The sequence below is a fragment of the Dendrobates tinctorius genome, unplaced genomic scaffold (assembly GCF_039654945.1).
Source record: "Dendrobates tinctorius isolate UK_male_01 unplaced genomic scaffold, ASM3965494v1 ptg000063l, whole genome shotgun sequence".
Taxonomy (NCBI): domain Eukaryota; kingdom Metazoa; phylum Chordata; class Amphibia; order Anura; family Dendrobatidae; genus Dendrobates; species Dendrobates tinctorius.
Window position 1 is genome coordinate 9,017,775 of NW_027361731.1, and position 20,018 is coordinate 9,037,792.

The 20,018-nt window shown below is 44.6% G+C and overlaps 1 protein-coding gene across 1 annotated transcript in view; it reads left to right on the plus strand.

Moving 5' to 3' along the window:
* The window catches only part of LOC141094218 (uncharacterized), a 41,119-nt gene extending 21,804 nt beyond the window's left edge, over positions 1-19,315 (plus strand). The window contains 2 exon segments of the mRNA XM_073580017.1: positions 17,250-18,106; positions 18,109-19,315. Of these exon segments, the coding sequence (XP_073436118.1) occupies positions 17,250-18,106; positions 18,109-19,119 (1,868 nt within the window). The 3' untranslated portion in view covers positions 19,120-19,315.
* Positions 19,316-20,018: the final 703 nt, after the last annotated feature.

A 20,018-nucleotide genomic window follows, 5' to 3' on the forward strand; every position in this document is an offset into this window, starting at 1 on the left:
GCACCCCAACAGATGGAAAGAAGCAGTGTGGTGGCTGCAGACAGAAGGTGGGCAACCGTTCCCCATAACAGTAACACGACGGAAGTTGGCAGTACAACTGTTATGTCTTCCCAAGTCTGTTTTTTTTTTTTTTTTTTTGTTTTTTTTTAAAGACTCTGCTCATAACCCCAAACAGGCCATTTGCACCACTTGTCATGCCCACATCAGCAGGGGTAGCAAAACTACCAGCCTGACCACCACCAGCATGATCAGGCACATGGCAGCAAAGCACCCGACTTTGTGGGCTGAACCCCAGGCTCCAGGAACAGTGTCTGCAGGTGACACCACTGCTTCTTCCACTGTTATGCATGCAAGCCAATACCCTGTCCAATGAGCATGCAAAGATGCCTTCTGCCCTGCACCTGTCGTTGCACACACTCAACTAGCACCATCAAGCACTTCCTTGTCCCAGCACAGAGTTCAGTTGTCCATACCTCAGTACTTGGAATGCAAGCGCAAATACGCAGCCAACGCCCCTCAGGCCACACTACTAAATTCATACATTTTGCGACTGCTTGCGCTCAAAATGTTGCCTTTTAGGCTCATGGAGACAGAAGCTTTCCACAACCTGATGGCGGCTGCCGTCCCTCGGTACTCGGGCCCTAGCTGCCACTTTCTCCCGGTGTTCCGTCCCCGCATGACATAAGCATATGTCCCATAACATTAGCCGTGCCCTCAACAATGCAGTTACCGGGAAAGTCCACCTAACCACGGATACATGGACAAGTGCTTGTGGGCAGGGACGGTACCTCTCACTGATTGCACACTGCGTTAACATAGTGGAAGTCGGGACCCAGTCGGACCTTGGGATGGAACACGTCCTCCCGACGCTGAGGATTGCGAGCTCTCCGTCAATCAGGGCTGCCCCCAAAATCTACAGCTCCTGCACCTCCTCCTCTTCAGTCTCCATCTCCAAAATGAGCACATCAGTCATAAGCTGTAAGCACTGCCTCAGCCAAGCAGCAACAGGCTGTGCTGAAGCTAATATGCTTAGGTGACAAAACGCACAATGCTGAAGAGTTGTGGACAGCTCTGAAAGAGCAGGCAGATCTGTGGCTGACACCGCTGAACCTACAGCCAGGAGTAGTCATGTGTGATAATAGCCGGAACCTGGTGGGCGGCTCTGAGGCGAGGTGCGCTCACGCATGTACCATGCCTGGCACATGTGCATAACCTCATTGTTCTACGGTTTTTCAAAAGCTACCCAGAGCTGCTGGATCTGCTTGTGAAAGTACGCTGTCTGTCTGCCCATTTTAGACAGTCAGCTACAGCTTCCGCCGCCTTTGCCGTGCTTCAGCATAGTTTGAAGCCTCCGGCTCACCGTCTGGTGTATGATGTCCCCACACATTGGAACTTGTGATGAGCGAGTATACTTTTTGCTCGGGTTTCCCCGAGCGTGCTCGGGTGTCCTCTGAGTATTTTGGCGTGCTCGGAGATTTAGTTTCTATCGATGCAGCTGCATGATTTATGACTGCTGGACAGGATGAATACATGTGGAGATTGCCTGTTTGTTAGGGAATTCCCACGTGTATTCAGGCAACTGAGGCGATAAAAACTAAATCTCTGAGCACGCCAAAATACTCAGAGGACACCCGAGCATGCTCTGGAAAACCCGAGCAACGAGTATACTCGCTCATCACTAGCTGGAACTCTACACTGCATATTTTGAAATAATTTGTGAGCAGAAGAGGGAAGTTGTTGACTACCAGCATCAACAAGGCCGTCGGTATTCTGTTCAGACTCCACACATATGACCTCAGTAGTGGACATGGATGTCAGACATATATACCATCCTACAAAACTTTGAGGAGTCGACCAAGATGGTGAGCGGCGATGATGCCATAATTAGCGTCACCATCCCTCTTCTCTGTATTCTGAAAGGTTCTCTGCTCACAATGAAAGATGATGCATTGCAGGTAGAGCATGATGAGATGGAGCAAGGAAGGATACAGTTTGATTACACTCAGCCCAGCGCATGTCATCCCAACATAGATTGGCTGACAATGAGGAGGAGGAAGAACAGTAGCTATTTTCATACACTATAGACAATACTAAAAGCACAACTGTCATACCATCTGTTCAGCGAGGATGACCGGAGGACAGCATGGTCAGACATCCGATTGGTTAGGACACAGCATGGCTGACTTTGTGCACAACCCCCATCTGTGGACGTCGAGCGCTCCGACCGTCCTCATGGAGTTGGTTTCTAACTATTTGTGCAGACATGCACATTTGTGGCCCTACTGGAGGTCATTTTTCAGGGTTCTGGCAGTGCTCCTCCTGTTCCTCCTTTCACAAAGGCTGAGATAGTGGTCCTGCTGCTGGGTTGTTGCCCTCCTACGGCCCCCTCCACATCTCCTGGTGTACTGGCCTGTCTCCTGGTAGCGCCTCCAGCGTCTGGACACTACGCTGACAGACACAGTAAACCTTCTTGACACAGCTCGCATTGATGTGCCATCCTTGATGATCTGCACTACCTGAGCCACTTGTGTGGTTTGTAGAGTTCGTCTCATGCTACCACGAGTGTCAAAGCACAACCATTATTCAAAAGTGACCAAAACATCAGTCAGAAAGCATTGGTACTGAGATGAGGTCTGTGGTTCCCACCTGCAGAACCCCTCCTTTATTGAGGGTGTCTTGATAATTGCCAATAATTTCCATCTGTTGTCTATTCCATTTACACAACAGCATGTGAAATTGATTGTCAATCAGTGTTGCTTCCTAAGTGGACAGTTTGATTTCACAGAAGTTTGATTTAGTTGGAGTTATATTCTGTTGTTTAAGTGTTCCCTTTATTTTTTGAGCAGTGTATATTGCCAGTATTCCCTGAATGTAGTAATACCAATTCCAAAAAAAGTGACATGTGCAATTGTTTTCCAGAAAAATAGCAACCTATTGCTATCACGGCAATTGACTAAATCAAAAATCTAGTGCATAAATTAGAAGAGTGGTATTAACATCCAAAATATGAGACCAGGATTAAACCTAGGGTCCGAAAGTGATAATATTTATACATGCAACATTCATGAAGTAATGTGCCAGGAGATGTATGTGTATATATTTGTATGCGTGAAGCAAAGATATGTTCAAGTGAAAAAGACTGTATAAAAAATATATCAAGGAACTCATTGGATAATGTGGCACGTCTGCTCCTGGATGGCGTCCTCCCCAACGTGCGTTTCGGCACATAGCCTTCGTCAGCCTACCCGACTGCTGTTTGGTATGATGTTAATTAAGGGTAATGAGACACCATGTCTCCTTGCATCGCCAACCTGCAGAGCTGCACACCGGGACACAAGCAATCCACGTGAGAGGTTTAATCCTGGTGTCATATTTTGGATATTGATACCACTCTTCTAATTTATGCACTAGATTTTTTATTTAGTCAATTGCCGTGATAGCAATAGGTTGCTATTTTTCTGGAAAACAATTGCACATGCCACTTTGTTGTGATAGCATTAGGGTTAATGTTTTTTCTGTAAAAGCACTTGCACAGGTCACTTTGTTTGGAATTGGTACTACTACATTCAGGGAATACTAGCAATATATTTTAGTATAGCACTTGCACATGTCACTTTAATTTGAGTGTATGTATGGTAATAATACATTACAGCATTTGTTATATTTATATTGTAGAACACTCTGTATATACGCTTCCTGGTTTTGTGTCCAATGTTGCTGTATACTGATTAAACCAGATTTGTATGTGCCATTATGTTTTTAACCTGAATTATAATAAAAACTATTTTAGTGGACAATATGGTCGTTTTTTTTTTTCTGTTTTCTTATCGGTAGCTGTTCAGACCGTCCACATGGGGTTATCATAGTCCTGCTCAATGTGGTGAAGGGTTTGATATTGATTAATAATATACTGCTCAAAAAAAAAAAAAAGGGAACACTTAAAAAACGTAACTCCAAATCAGTCACACTTCTCTGAAATCAACACAGATTGTGATTCAATTTCTCCTGCTGTTGTGCCAATGGAATAAATAACAGTTAGAAATGATAGGAAGGTCACTAACATCCATGTGTTTGCTCAGTAAAAATGTCCAGGGTTCCTTTTATTTTTTGAGCAGTGTATATATTATAAGCATTTTGCACATATTGTATATACCCCCACTTCTGTAGTAGCCATTCCTTTGTCCTTCATTCACAACTTCAATCCAGCAGAGGCAGGAGAACACTGGCAAAGTTCTGGGAGAGTTTTCTCAGACCCTCCCATCGCACTGGCCCTGATGCACGGGGCACTCTCACAAGGAGTGCAATGTTTGGGAATATGCTGAGGGAGGACCTTGCTGACAGGTCCAACGTCCTCCGTGATTCATCTGTGCCTTTTAATTATTGGGTATCCAATCTGGACTCGTAGCATGAACTGGCTCTCTATGCCTTGTAGGTCCTGCCTGCCCTGCTGCTAGCGTTTTGTCAGAGCGGTTTTTAGTGCCGCTGGTGGAATTATAACTGATAAGCGCATCCGTCTGTCAACTGACAATGCTGACAGGCTGACTATTATAAAAATGAACAAGAGCTGGATTGAGTCAGACTTCTGTACACCACCGAATGATAATAGTGAAACATAACCTCCAATCCAGTGTCTTTTTTTGGGAGGTATATTCCCATGCACCTCTTCACACCCACACAAGGGTATACGCTTACTGATTTTGGCTATTTGGTGTTCTCATCATCCACCACACTAGATGACCATGGTCTGGGATGTAACAGCCAAGTTATTGTGTAAAGGGATGTTTTTGATGTCCGTAAAAAAAAATATTTACACAGTAGGTTGATGTGTACCCCCCCATGTGGAAATGTTTGTCAGCCCATACACTTACTATATGGGCATTACAAGTATAGGAGACCTGCACCTTTATAATGGGAACATTTTTTATGAGGCCCTCCTCCAAATCTCATCAAAGGGTTATTGGGGTGCGTGTAACTTTGGTGCAGGGCAGGCCTTGCATTCAATGCATAGTCAAACACTATGGGTGACCCACTTTCTTCTAATGGGAACATTTTTGTCATGAGGCCCTCAAGTACGTTTGTTGAAAGGGTTATTGGGGTGCGTGTTACTTTGGTGCAGAGCAGGCCTTGCATTCAATGCATAGGCAAACAGTATAGGAGTACCAAATTCCTAATAATGGGAACTTTGGTTTCATGTGGCCCTCCTGTATGTCTCGTCAAAGGGATATTGGAGTGTGTCCTAATTTTAGCAGCCCAGCCACTCACTGCATAAGCAATAACAGTACAGAAGACCCACTTTTTAATAATGGGAAATACAAAGCATAGCCGGCTGCTGGCCCTTTAAGAATAGTAATGCCGCATGATGGCCACATAAAATAGGCTTTGTGACTTTCAGAGTCCCTCATTTATAAATGAAACAGGATGTGTCTGATGATGTGTCACACACCATATGGCTAGCTAAGGTTGTTAAATGTTAAAATGACATGTCCCAGTGAATGCATTTGTATTGGTTGAAAGCAATGCTAAAGTTGAAAAACGCATCAAAAACGCTACGTGTGTACATAGCCAAAGTGGTGGAGGTACATTTTTGTTTTGGGTTCTTTATTTTGCATTACAAACAAATCCTTACCCTGGAAAGGATGTTCCTTAACATATTTCCCAGGAAAATCCATTTTTGTATGTTTTAATATGCCTTTGTAAAAGTAACGTAACACTCTGACAACATTGTTCACAGCAGTGACCTTGGAGTCAGAAATGCTTCCAGGGGTCTTTCCCATAGTGTTCCCATTGCATTTGAGTACTGTTCCCATCGACTTCCAACATTTTTATACTCCAAAAAGACCCTCGGAGGGGGGGTTGCGGCAAAAATGCTCGAATTTCCCAAAGACTTACATTGGGCTCAATCCAAACAATGAGCACCCAAGCATTTTAGTGCTCGCCCATCACTATTGACAATCTAATATTTTATTTTTGAAACTCATCTGACAGAAAATTACTAAAATTTAGATTTCCAATTACCACCAAGCCCCATACTGTAACTAATCCAGAGAGGTTTCACCACTAGTTACTCATCATTTTTTACTGATGAAGTTTGAGTTTGATCATATCAGTAGATGTTTTTGTCTATAGTCACAGTTTTTGACTACAGTAGTTAGTTCACAAATTACTCTTAGAACTAGTTCCTGCAGCCAGTTTTGTGTTCCTAATCGGGGCCCATTTTTCATATCTGACGTGTGTCACTTCATGTGGTGATACATTTTGTGAAGAATTCTAAAATTAAGCCCAAATGTTGTCACTTTTACAAAGTGATTTTTGCAAACAGATGGACCTCACAAATTATTTTACAACTTCTCTTTTATATTTGACAATAACCTATATATGGTTGTACATTACTGTCTGGGCACATTTCAGGGTTGAGAAGGGAAGGAGCGCCATTTAGCTATTTGAATCCAGATCCTACTGGAATAGTTGGCAGACACAATGTATTAGGAGCAGTGTTTGTGGCCACCTGTGAACGCAAAAGATGGCCACCATGATCAGGCTTGGTGCTAGCTACTCCATTTTCCTGATCCCAGGAATTTTCTTGCTCATCACCCTTTAACACTGTGAAGAACAGCAGACCGCTGCCACTAATATGTGGCAAACAGCAGACCGCTGCCACCTAGTTGTGACTGACAGCGCAGCCTGTGCCACCAATACGTCACGATCCCACCACTGACACAGGTATGTCAGCGGACGGAGGGACACGACGCACTGCCGGCACACGGCTATCACAGGCACAGTGGGGGCTTTTCTTAGTTATCCCACCACTGTCACCATGTGATCAAAACACAGCAAGCTAATCTCGCTCTAACAATTTACGGCAGGGGGGTATTTTGGATGCCCCACCACTGCTAACAACCTTCCAAGAACTGTGGGGATTTATGTGTATCCCACTTTCTCAGTTCCACTTTGGAACTCGCAGCTCTCCAGCGCCCCCCTTACACTCAGGGCAGTCAGGGAACTGCACCTAGGATAATTTGTCGCCGGATGGGCTGCTTGTTGCGCACGGACAATCAGACTACTGCAGTGAGGGAATTATCAATGCTGTGGCCTCAACCACTCATCCAGCAATATAAGACCCTTCCTTACTACCAACCAGCCTAACCAACCGCACACACCACGCTGCCACCAGCTCCTGGTTTCTCCACTTAAGTTATAGACTTAATGGAGGGGTTCGAAGCCAACCCGAACAGTAGCGTAATTATCTAAAAAAGGCGCATAGTTCGTTTCTTAGAGCATGAAGGCAGACTGAATAATTTTATCATTTCCTAAATGGGCAGTGATTACAGATAAAAGTTGCTATAAAGTTGAGACATCAAATATGTACAATACAAATATAACATAAAGGGGTTAAAAAGACAGAAAGTAACACTCACATGTGCTTAGTCGGTATCAGGCAGACCATGTGGGGGGGAGAAGGCGGAGCCACACGTCTCCACTCATCTGCATGTCTTGCCAGCACAGACTCTGTAGCTCCCACTGACTCATTGTAAGAGAGGGGTGTGTTATGAATGGGTCACCGAGGAGAAAAAAGCAAAACAAGCTAAGTCACAGAAAACCAGAGAGGTTGGTAACTATGCAGATTGCAGATCCCTGATCTTACCACACAACTAGCAGTAGCCATGGAGCTTGCCTACGATGTTCCTAGACGCCTCATCACGGCCAGAGGACTAAAAATAAGCCTAAAGCAAGAAAAGGGAAAACTAACTGCCCCAGAGCAGACCCCAAAGGAATAGATAGCCCCCACACATGTATTGACGGTAAAACAAGATGAAGGCACCAACACAGGCAGGAAAATAGGCTGAGCAATTGATGGGGCCCAAACTAACTAGACAGGAAAGGAAAGGAAAAACACCTGCAAAAAACCCTACAAAAATCATGTCCAACACTTCTGATAGCAAAATTAACCCTGAAGTCACTAGACGTCTCCCACTATATGAGCACTCTGAAATATTCTGAGACAGAGCAAAAAGAGACCGAACTAGTAAGGGGCAAAAAGCCAATTGGCAAAATACTGATAAATAAGAGTGGAAATTCAGCACAGCCCCCAGCCGGGGCTGGCTGACCACACAAAAAACTGAATAGACCAACAAAATCAAGTGTGAACATTAGCATAAAAACTTAGCTTTAGATGACTGGAGCAGAGCTGAAAACCAAGAGCTGACAAGCCAGAAGGAATCATCAGCAACTGAATAGGGCGTCGGCTGTCTTAAATCCAATCTGAGAATCCTGAGGTCCAATCCTCATTCTCAGGTGGCAGACCTCCACCGATCAAACCAGCCTCATGTAATAATTATAGGGGATAACTCAGGAGTCTCTGTGCATGGAACAAGATGACTACAGGACACAGCTTTATAAGTGATAAAGTCTATATTAACACACGGTGATACAACAGATGCAGAAAGAAACTCAAGTCCATAACACTTGGAGAAAATATAAGAAGCAGCTTAGCAGTCTATAGGAACTTTAGAGGAAGATGCAATCAAGCAAAAAGTCTATGAATCACAGTTATTTCTTGAGGATACTTGGCATGAATAAATCCTTGTCTTAGTCCAGACACAGATAGGTAAGCTTAAAAGGCAGTTCAAATCTTATCTTAGCTTGACCAGGAAAATAGTCTCAGGCTCTTGCAGAGCAGGAACAGCTTACATGTCCAGCAAATGCAGATGGAAGTGAAACACGAGCAGCAGAGGAAGAAGAGTTCTGGAAACTGGAGTATGCAGCAGGAACTCAGAGCAGAGCAGCAGGATCACCACACAGGTTCACAGGAGCCGGTATATAGCCAGGGAGCAATCAGAGGTCAGGAGCTGGATGCAAGGCAGAATACTCAAGCACAGACTGAAGGCTGGGGTGGAGTTTTATAGCAGGAGGACACAATGCACATGAGACCAAGGACACCATCTTGGAAAAGGGCAGTAATGCAAAAAGGTAAAAATGTTCAGAGTCCTGACATTACTCCCTCCTTAGAAGCGGCCTCAGGACGATCCTGGACCTGGTTTCTCAGGGAATCTCCGATGAAAACGAGAAATCTTCTGTTGGGCATTGATGTTTTCCACAGGTTCCCAAGAGTCTTCCTCAGGGGAATATCCCTGCCATCTTATCAGATATTGGAGCCGATTCCTGCGAATCCTGGAATCAATAATTTCCTCCACCACAAATTGTTCTTGGTCATCAATCACCACAGACTGCGGAGGTGGCACAACACGTCCCTGGAAGGTATTAGGAGATACAGGCTTTAGTAAAGATACATGAAAAACTGGGTGTACCTTCATAGTCCTAGGCAGCTTCAGCCGGCAGGCCACAGAGCTCACAATACCGTTGATCTTGAAAGAGCCAATGAATTTCTGTCCAAGTTTCTGTGAAGGAACGTTTAACTTCAGATTCTTAGTTGCTAACCACACGGAATCTCCTACCTTGAACATGGGTGCAGGTTTACGGAATCTATCAGCCGATTTCTTATAACGTTCTTGAGCTGTGGTCAGGGATTCCTTCAGAACTTCCAGATTTTGCCTCAACGCAGTCAGTCTTTCCTCCACTGCCGGAACCGGAGAATTAATTGGCGACCTAGGTAAGATACACGGATGATAACCCAGATTGGCAAAGAAAGGTGTAAATTTAGTGGAGGCGCTCTGAGAATTGTTATATGAAAATTCGGCTAATGGCAGCAACTCCAACCAGTCATCCTGGAGATGGCTGACATAGCATCTTAGATATTGTTCCAGCGTCTGGTTGGTCCGTTCAGTCTGACCATTAGTCTGGGGATGGTAAGCGGAAGAGAGACAGACCTTAATATTGAGTGCAGAGCAAAACCCTTTCCAGAATCTTGAAGTGAACTGTACTCCCCGGTCAGAGATGATCTCATCCGGGACCCCATGTAACTGAAAGACATTCTGTATAACCAAGTTCACTGTATCTTTAGCTGAGGGTAGGCCGGTGCACGGAACAAAATGGGCAGCTTTGGTCAGGCGATCAACTACCACCATGATTGTATTCATGCCCCCCGATGTGGGCAGCTCCACGATAAAGTCCATTGATATAGACCCCCAAGGGCGAGATGGAACAGGTAATGGTTGTAGAAGACCCGTAGGTGCCACATGAGGAGTCTTGTAACGAGCACATACCTCGCAAGAGAGCACATAGTCCTTGGTATCCTTCAGGCACGTTGGCCACCAGAAGAATTGGCTCAGGAACTCTTGTGTCTTCTGTACCCCCCAGTGACCAGCCAACTTGGAGTCATGTACCAACTTGAGGATCTGCAGACGGACGACCTCAGGGACGTAGATACATCGATCTCTGAACCACATGCCACCCTTAAAGACAAGATTAATATCCACTGGTGGGTTGGCCAGAAATACATCACCATCATAAGCCTCCCTGCACTTCTTCCACAAGTCCTGGTCGTGGATAACTCCGATGAAATTGGCATCCGACAGAATGGTCTTGGGCGGGGCTCCAGGTACGGAATCCGCAGCATGGATTCGGGATAAAGCATCAGCCTTCCCATAACGAGAACCTGGACGGTACGAGATAACAAAGTTAAATTGGTTTAAAAATAAGTTCCAACGAGCCTGACGAGGAGAAAGACATCTAGCGGATCTAAGGAACTCTAAATTGCGATGGTCAGTTAGCACTATGATCTGTTGTGCAGCTCCTTGCAGATGATGTCTCCATTCTTTGAAAGCCGCAATAATGGCCAGCAATTCCTTGTCTCCCACGTCGTAATTCTTCTCTGCTGAGGTTAGTCTATGGGAAAAGAAAGCACAAGGATGTTGCAGACCCTTCTCTCCAGTCCTTTGGGAGAGAATCGCCCCCAAAGCATTATCGGAAGCGTCCACCTCCACAATGAAAGAAAGTGTTGGATCTGGGTGTATCAACAGTGGTGCTGAGGTGAAACAGATCTTAAGCCAATCGAAAGCTTCTTGAGCCTGTGATGACCACTTAAAGGGCTTTTCCTTCTTTGTCAAGGAAGTAATGGGACGGACAATATCAGAAAAATTTCGAATAAAGCGTCTGTAGAAATTTGTAAAACCAATAAAACGTTGGACCTCCTTAACGTTCTTGGGTACCGGCCAGTCAAGGATAGCCTGAATCTTACCGGATTCCATGTTCAGCCCCTGGGGAGAGATGATATACCCTAAGAACTGTATCTCAGAACGATGGAACTCGCATTTCTCCGGCTTAATATACAGATGGTTCTCTTTCAGACGTCTTAAAACAGTCTTGACATGTATTTCATGTTCCGGTAGAGAGTCAGAAAAGATTAGTATATCGTCCAAATAGATCACCACAAACTGGTCCAACAAATCTCTGAAAATGTCGTTAGCAAGGTGTTGAAACGTTGCAGGGGCGTTACAAAGGCCGAAGGGCATCACAAGATATTCAAAGTGGCCATACCGGCATCTGAATGCTGTCTTCCACTCATCCCCTGGACGAATACTCACCAAATTATAAGCCCCACGAAGATCTAGTTTAGAGAACACTTTAGCATGGCGGACTCTTTCCAGTAATTCGGGAATCAGAGGCAAAGGGTAACTATTTCGTATGGTTACCTTATTAAGTTCCCGATAGTCAACACAGGGTCTCAGGGTCCCATCCTTCTTCTTTACAAAAAATATAGGTGCCCCTGCTGGTGAGGAAGAAGGACGTATGAAGCCTTTGGCCAGATTTTCATCAATATACTCCTTTAAGGCTTGAAGCTCAGGTGCCGCCAAAGGGTATACGTTACCAAAAGGAATAGCTGCCCCAGGAAGCAGCTCAATGGGACAGTCATAATGCCTGTGTGGAGGAAGCTGATCTGCATTCTTCTTGTCACAGATGTCAGAGAACTCTTTATATGCTGAAGGTAAAGTAAATACCTGTACATGTGGTTCTATGGCTATGGACTCAGGGACAGCTTCTGTTAATGCTGCGTTGCTCCTTGTTGGAAAGATGATCTCCTTGGTTTCCCAGTTGATACTTGGGTTCTGAGAACGCAACCAAGGAATGCCTAAAATCACAGGAAAATGAGGAGAAGAAATTAGCAAGAAAGAAAGTTGCTCCTGATGACTAGGCTCCAACAAAATTTCAAGGGGTACGGTCTCCTGATCCACAGGCCCAGAGATTAAAGGTGACCCATCCACTGTTTCCATGGTAAGTGGAGAGGCTCTTTGCTGAATTTTAATACCACGTTCCTTGGCAAATGCGATATCCATGAAATTGCCACCTGCACCAGAGTCAATCATAGCTGCATTGGAAATCCACTCTCCTGAACACAGGATCCTAATAGGGAGAGAACAGTGAGAGTTCTTCTCCTTCAGCTCCTTGGGGGGTGAAGTCATAGAAAGTGAATGAAATACAGCGTTTAGAGGCAGGCTACATTCAGAGATGTCAGATTCATCATCACAGTTGTCATATTCTCCTACTGCTGCTAGCACCTTATTAGGCCGCTTGGGACACTTGGGACAGTTGATTAAAAGTGGTCAGACTGACCGCCGTAGAAACATAGACTCTCACGAAGGCGATGCTCCCGGCGCTCATTACTCTCGCGCCTCTGAAGGGAATCAATTTGCATGGGCACCTCCTCCCCCTCCCGAGAGGTTTTACCTGCAGGCTCTTTGGAAGGAAGGGAAAAGTTAGAAATACGGTTATATGCAGCAAATTTCTCCTGCCTACGCTCAGTAATGCGAATGTCTATGCGCACACAATGCTGTATAAATGTCTCTAGCTCTTGTGGTGACTCAGAGCGAGCTAGTTCATCCTTTACAACACTAGACAGACCCCTCTTAAAAATAGGCAATTGTGCATAACTGTCCCAATTGGTATCTACCGCTAATCTCCTGAATTCAGTGGCATACTCAATAACAGAACGTTTAGCCTGGCGTAAAGACAACAAAGCAGATTCGGCAGTTGCACGGCGATTAGGTTCATCAAACATTAATGCCATAGTGGCCAAGAAATCGTCCAAGTTATTTAACCGTGGGTCACGAGACTCAATCATTGGATTCGCCCAGGCGAGCGCTCGTGAGGTCAGTAGCATTATTACACACAATACCTTGGATCGATCAGTAGGAAAACGGTCGGCATGCACATCAAAATATAGCATACATTGATTCACAAAGCCACGAAATTTGTCGCGATCACCATTAAGTCTGAATGGGGGCAACTTGGGTGGGCTAGCTGGTGGCGGTTGCCCAGCGGGTAAAGTTACTTGTGCAGCTATTTGCGTGCTTATGTCCTGAAAAGCCCGTCCATACTGGGACTCTATGCCAGTTTGTTTTCCTGGGCTGCCATGCGGTTGCTTAAGTCCTGCAAAGTCTGTCCAAACACTTGTTGTTCAAAGCTTCCAAACTTCTTTTGTAGACCTTCCACATCTTTCTGCAGTGATCTAATTAAGGAAAACACCTGCTCTAGTCTGCTTTCTGCCGTCATTGTTCCAGCAGTCTCCTTTTTATATGGCTTGAGTATCCAGTAATAATTATAGGGGATAACTCAGGAGTCTCTGTGCATGGAACAAGATGACTACAGGACACAGCTTTATAAGTGATAAAGTCTATATTAACACACGGTGATACAACAGATGCAGAAAGAAACTCAAGTCCATAACACTTGGAGAAAATATAAGAAGCAGCTTAGCAGTCTATAGGAACTTTAGAGGAAGATGCAATCAAGCAAAAAGTCTATAAAGCACAGTTATTTCTTGAGGATACTTGGCATGAATAAATCCTTGTCTTAGTCCAGACACAGATAGGTAAGCTTAAAAGGCAGTTCAAATCTTATCTTAGCTTGACCAGGAAAATAGTCTCAGGCTCTTGCAGAGCAGGAACAGCTTACATGTGCAGCAAATGCAGATGGAAGTGAAACACGAGCAGCAGAGGAAGAAGACTTCTGGAAACTGGAGTATGCAGCAGGAACTCAGAGCAGAGCAGCAGGATCACCACACAGGTTCACAGGAGCCGGTATATAGCCAGGGAGCAATCAGAGGTCAGGAGCTGGATGCAAGGCAGAATACTCAAGCACAGACTGAAGGCTGGGGTGGAGTTTTATAGAAGGAGGACACAATGCACATGAGACCAAGGACACCATCTTGGAAAAGGGCAGTAATGCAAAAAGGTAAAAATGTTCAGAGTCCTGACACCTCACCAACTCCTGTCACCACAAGAGGGAGTCTGGAAGGGGAACTCACAACTGGTGAACCAGAGAATGAACTCACAACAGGGGTGCCTTATAGCCCAGGGTCTGTGACATCACGAAAGGGGCAGTCTGCAGAAGTTCATCCCCCCCTTTCTCCAAGTTGCCAATTAACTAAAAAACTTATCATGACCATATCTCAATGAGGGAAGCTCATATCAACACACTGAGGGCCTCATAGGTTGCAGTTCATCGAATGTAATAGAACAACATCAGTCATGCCATACTTAGGACACTCCGTTTGGGAGCAATCCATATCTAAGTTTCTGGAGGGATTAGGATTTTGCAACTTAGAGGGTAGAACGCTGGGTTTGTTGCCTACGCAGCGATATGGTTATTATATCTCTGGCACGAGGGAAGTGCCCGTTAGAGCATCTTTTAATATTTCCTATACCTCTATTCAGGCCACATGTCCAGGGAACAAAAGACTTTCATTCCTGGCTGCAAGGAGGGGGGAAGTGAGAAGGCTTCGAGAGGAAATGCCCGGTTTCAGGTGCCGGCAGGGAGCTTTACACAGACATCTGCTAAAGAGGGGCAAGGGGGAAGGCTGCAGCTGTGTGACAGGCTGGTCTCCTCAGTGTGTAGCAGCTGGACAGGTCAGTTCCGGTATAGACATGATGGTGAAAAGGCTGCATTTCAGAGAGAAGGATCCATTTTTATCCTCTGAATGCTAGAGTTGTGGAATCTCGTTTCCCTGGACATTTTATCCTGATACTGGACTGCATTCTTATTCTGGACTATCTTATCCTTTGTGTGGTGGACTGAATATGGACCTTTTCGTATTTTTGCCTGAATAAAGGTCTTGGAATTGTTCACTCTTCGCTTGCTCTGTTGATTGTGTGATACCAGAGAAGGACCCGTGACAACTGGTGGCAGCGGTGGGACACTAAGGCTTGAGCCTGCCAAGGTGGAAGCCATTAGGAACTGGTGTAGACCCCAGACTTAAAAGCAGGTACTTGCGTTTTTAGGAACTGCTGGTTACTATCGCAAATTTGTTTCTAACTTCAGCACCTTGGCCAAGCCCCTAACCGACCTGACCCGCAAGAACATGCCTAGGAATGTGACGTGGACGACGGCATGCGAGGATGCCTTTTCAGCGTTAAAGACTGCCCTTGTCACTGCTCCTGTCTTGGCTGCCCCGGATTATAAACGCAGGTTCCTCGTGCAGACAGATGCATCCACCTTTGGGATTGGGGCAGTACTTAGCCAAGTGAACGCCGCCGGAGAAGAACATCCTGTTGCTTTTGCCAGTCGGAAACTACTGGATCGGGAAGTTGCCTATGCCACTATTGAAAAGGAGTGCCTTGCCATCGTATGGGCGCTAAAAAAATTGCAGCCCTACTTGTATGGCAGAGACTTCACAATTGTTACAGACCACAACCCCCTCACATGGCTGAACCGCGTATCAGGGGACAATGGAAGATTGCTGCGGTGGAGCTTGTCCTTACAACCCTACAGCTTCTCCATCCAATACAAGCGGGGAAGCCAACACCAGAACGCCGATGGACTGTCTCGACAAGAAGAACCATAGGCTCCCCAGGCCGACCTACCCCTGCCACTGTACAAGGAACTATAATTAACTGAGCAATATGGACTAAAGTGAGCAGGCCAGAGGTCTGTGTAGATCTCATGGCGTGCTCACTTATTATGGGGGGGGGAGAGGTTGTGATGGTGTGATATGTTATGTGGATGTCATTTTAGGACTGGCCGCACCAAGTCCATGGGTCTATTTCTTGGCAGTACAGGGCCAGCATGTCAGGGGATGGAGAGAGCTCGATTGTGGAGGAGCAGCTCACCGGGTGCTGGTACATGTGACGGGGAGACGCCCACTTATCCAGGGTCTAGAGGATGGTACCTTTAAGAAACTGGGAGCACCATATCCTACCATAGGCATGATTCAGAAGGTATGGGACACCATTAAAAGGATCAGAGGGGTGGATGAGCTGACTAGGTACTCACCGGTGTGGGACGAGCATCTGCCGGAACTTAATAATCTGCGCCAAATGGGCAATTGGAAGGCGAAAGGAGTGAGATATGTGTGCCAGCTGCAGAGTGGAACGGACCTGAAGACCTTTGAGACATTGAGAGAGGAATTTGATTTGCCTTCGGTATGGGGGTTTCAATACTATATGCTTCGACATGCTTGGAGGGCACAGTGTAGATTGGGAGCCATGACGGTTCAGGGCGACATTGTACTAGACTTTGTGTGTATGAAGGGAGGGACGAGGGGAGTTATATCGAGCATATATCATGATCTACTACACTCCTATCTGGGGGACAATCACCTCACTGCAAAGAGTAAATGGGAAAGGGAGGTGGGTACCTTCACAACAGAACAATGGGAGACTATTCTTGAATATGTCCCGAAGATCTCTCTAAGCGAGCAGGTACGGCTCTCCCAATTATATGTAATACATAGAACATACAAAACACCGCTGGTCCTATTCAAGGCGGGCTTGAGGGGAGACTCTAGCTGCCCTAGATGTGGCACAGACCAGGCCGGACTGTTACATATGCTATGGTCGTGTCCGCGGCTGGTGGCATACTGGCTGGTCGTTATCAACAAAATTGAGAGAGCTTATGCATGTACGCTCGACAGGAATCCAGTGCTGTGTGTTTTGGGTGAGGTGGATGGGATACCTGTCTCAGAACATTACAAAGTGGCAATAGCGAGGTTGCTGTATGTGGCACGCAAACTAATAGCACGAAAATGGAAGGATTCGGAACCCCCCACTAGGAAGGAATTTATTGCTCAGACACGTACGGTAATGCATTTAGAGGAAAGCATTTACAGGTGAAGGCATGGTGAAAGAACTTTCGAAAAAATATGGTCCGCCTGGATGGCGGTGATATGATTGTATACCCGGCATAAGGAGTATTGGGGAGGGGGGGATGGCTTTGATTGTATTATTACAAGATATGTGAATTGTTACATGTATATTGATATCCACTGTTTATTGTTTAAAATCTTTTGAAACCTAAATAAAAATAACTGGTTTAAAAAAAAAAAAAAAAATAATAATAATTGGTTTATATCTTGGCAGATTACTGCACCAGGAGATCAGTGGAACAGCTGATATCTTCAATTTTTAAATCGGATGATTTTGAGATCCCACAAGATACAATTGAAGTTAATGCCTTTACTCCAGATATACCATCATCCCTTCACTGCAAAGATCTCTCATCTGATCCTATGAAACAGGTCATGTCTTCTGATTCATTGACGACCACTAAGGAAAATCAGAGTCACAAAATAAGCATTAAAAATGGAAATACTCCTAAATCAAAGAAGCCATTTTCATGTTCAGAATATGGAAACCATTTTCCCATCGAAAAGTCTTTTCTTAAACATCAAAAAATTCACACAGTGGAGAAAAGATTTTCTTGTTCCAAGTGTGGAAAATGTTTTAAACACAAATCACATCTTGTTAGACACCATGGAAGTCACACATGGAAGAAGCTTTTTTCCTGTTCAGAATGTGGGAAATGTTTTAATCAGAAATTAGCTTTGGTTAAGCACCAGAGAACCCACACAGGAGAGAGGCCTTTTTCCTGTCTAGAATGTGGGAAATGGTTTAATCAGAAATTGGCTTTGATTACACACCAGAGAACTCACACAGGGGAGAGGCCTTTTCCCTGTCCAGAATGTGGGAAATGTTTTAATGAGAAATCAGTTTTGGTTAAGCACCAGAGAACCCACACAGGGGAGAAGCCTTTTTCCTGTTCAGAATGTTGGAAATGTTTTAATCAGAAATACAAACTTATTATACATCAAAGAATCCACACAGGGGTGAAACCTTTTTCATGTTCAGAATGTGGGAAATGTTTTAACAAGAAATGGAATCTTGTTATACACCAAAGAACCCACACAGGGGAGAAGGCGTTTTCATGTTCAGAATGTGGGAAATGGGGAAATGTTTTATCGAGAAATCAGCTTTAGTTAAGCATCAGAGAACTCACAGAGGGGAGAAGCCTTTTTCCTGTTCAGAATGTGGGAAATGTTTTAATCAGAAATTAGCTTTGGTTGAGCACCATAGGACTCACACAGGGGAGAAGCCTTTTTCCTGTTCAGAATGTGGGAAATGTTTTAATCAGAAATCTGCTTTGGTTACGCACCAGAGAACCCACTCAGTGGAGAGGCTTTTTTCCTGTCCAGAATGTGGGAAATGTTTTAACAGGAAATGCAATCTTGTTATACACCAAAGAACCCACACAGGGGAGAGGCCTTTTCCCTGTCCAGAATGTGGGAAATGTTTTAATGAGAAATCAGGTTTGGTTAAGCACCAGAGAACCCACACAGGGGAGAAGCCATTTTCCTGTTCAGAATGTTGGAAATGTTTTAATCAGAAATCAGCTTTGGTTAGCCACCAGAGAATTCACACAGGAGAGAAGCCTTTTTCCTGTTCAGAATGTGGGAAATGTTTTAATCAGAAATCGGCTTTGATTACGCACCAGAGAACCCACTCAGTGGAGAGGCCTTTTTCCTGTACAGAATGTGGTAAATGTTTTAACAAGAAATGCAATCTTGTAATACACCAAAGAACCCACTCAGGTGAGAGACCTTTTCCCTGTCCAGAATGTGGGAAATGTTTTAATGAGAAATCAGGTTTGGTTAAGCACCAGAGAACCCACACAGGGGAGAAGCCTTTTTCCTGTTCAAAATGTGGGAAATGTTTTATTCGGAAATCGGCTTTGGTTACGCACCAGAGAACCCACTCAGGGGAGAGGCCTTTTCCCTGTCCAGAATGTGGGAAATGTTTTAATGAGAAATCAGGTTTGGTTAAGCACCAGAGAACCCACACAGGGGAGAAGCCTTTTTCCTGTTCAGAATGTGGGAAATGCTTTAACCAGAAATACAAGCTTGCTATACACCAAAGAACCCACACAGGTGAGTTTTCTTTTTCATGTTCATAATGTAGAAAATGTTTAAAACTAAAATCAACTCTTTAACATCAGAGAAGTCACAAAGGGGAGAAGCATTTTACATGTTCAGAATGATGGATATATTTTAGCCAAAAATTGTATTGGGGTTGTCCATTACTAGGACAACACCCTGTCACTCCTCATGTTTTGTCCTTTTTAAAATAAAAACACTCATACTCATTTTCCATTCCGGCGCTGTTCAATTGGTCTTGGCACTCACGTTCCTGGGGCTCATGTGAGGTTGTTACATAACACGAGCCCAGCATCGAATCAGCACTGGCTTCACTGTTCCTGCCTTTTGGATGTATTAAACATCAACAGGAAGCCAAGGCTGTGGCTGCTCTCTGGCTTACTCTTATTGTTTGATATGTCCAAAAGTGAAGTGAACCAAGTTTAAAAACGAGCTTGCTTATGAAACGCATTTGGTATTCTATTAGTGTTTTCCCTATGTTCCCAATGACCTTTAGATACATTTTTTTCCTACATGTTTCAACCAAGAAAGAAAAAAAAATATATTTTAACTTTGGAATTGTAGAGTAGAAGCTGGATAAATCTTTTCCATTCCAGTGAGAAGGGGTTGTTCAAGTAGTGGTTATCCCCTTTAAACATCAAAAATCCCACACAGAGAGAAATCATTATCATACCTAGACTAGATTTTGTTGACCATCAAAAATAACTCAGACAGGGAGTTATCATATGTTATGTGTTATTGACAAATTGTACAAAAAAATAAGAAAGTTCGATAATTAAATGAGAGGGATGAGTGAACGTGCTCAGTGATACTTGAATATCATTTGAGTATCTGGTGCTTGGAAATTCGAATCCCCACTCCGCATGTTTGGTGTCTGTTACACAGCCAATAAACATGCAGGGGATTGCCTGCTAGTCAC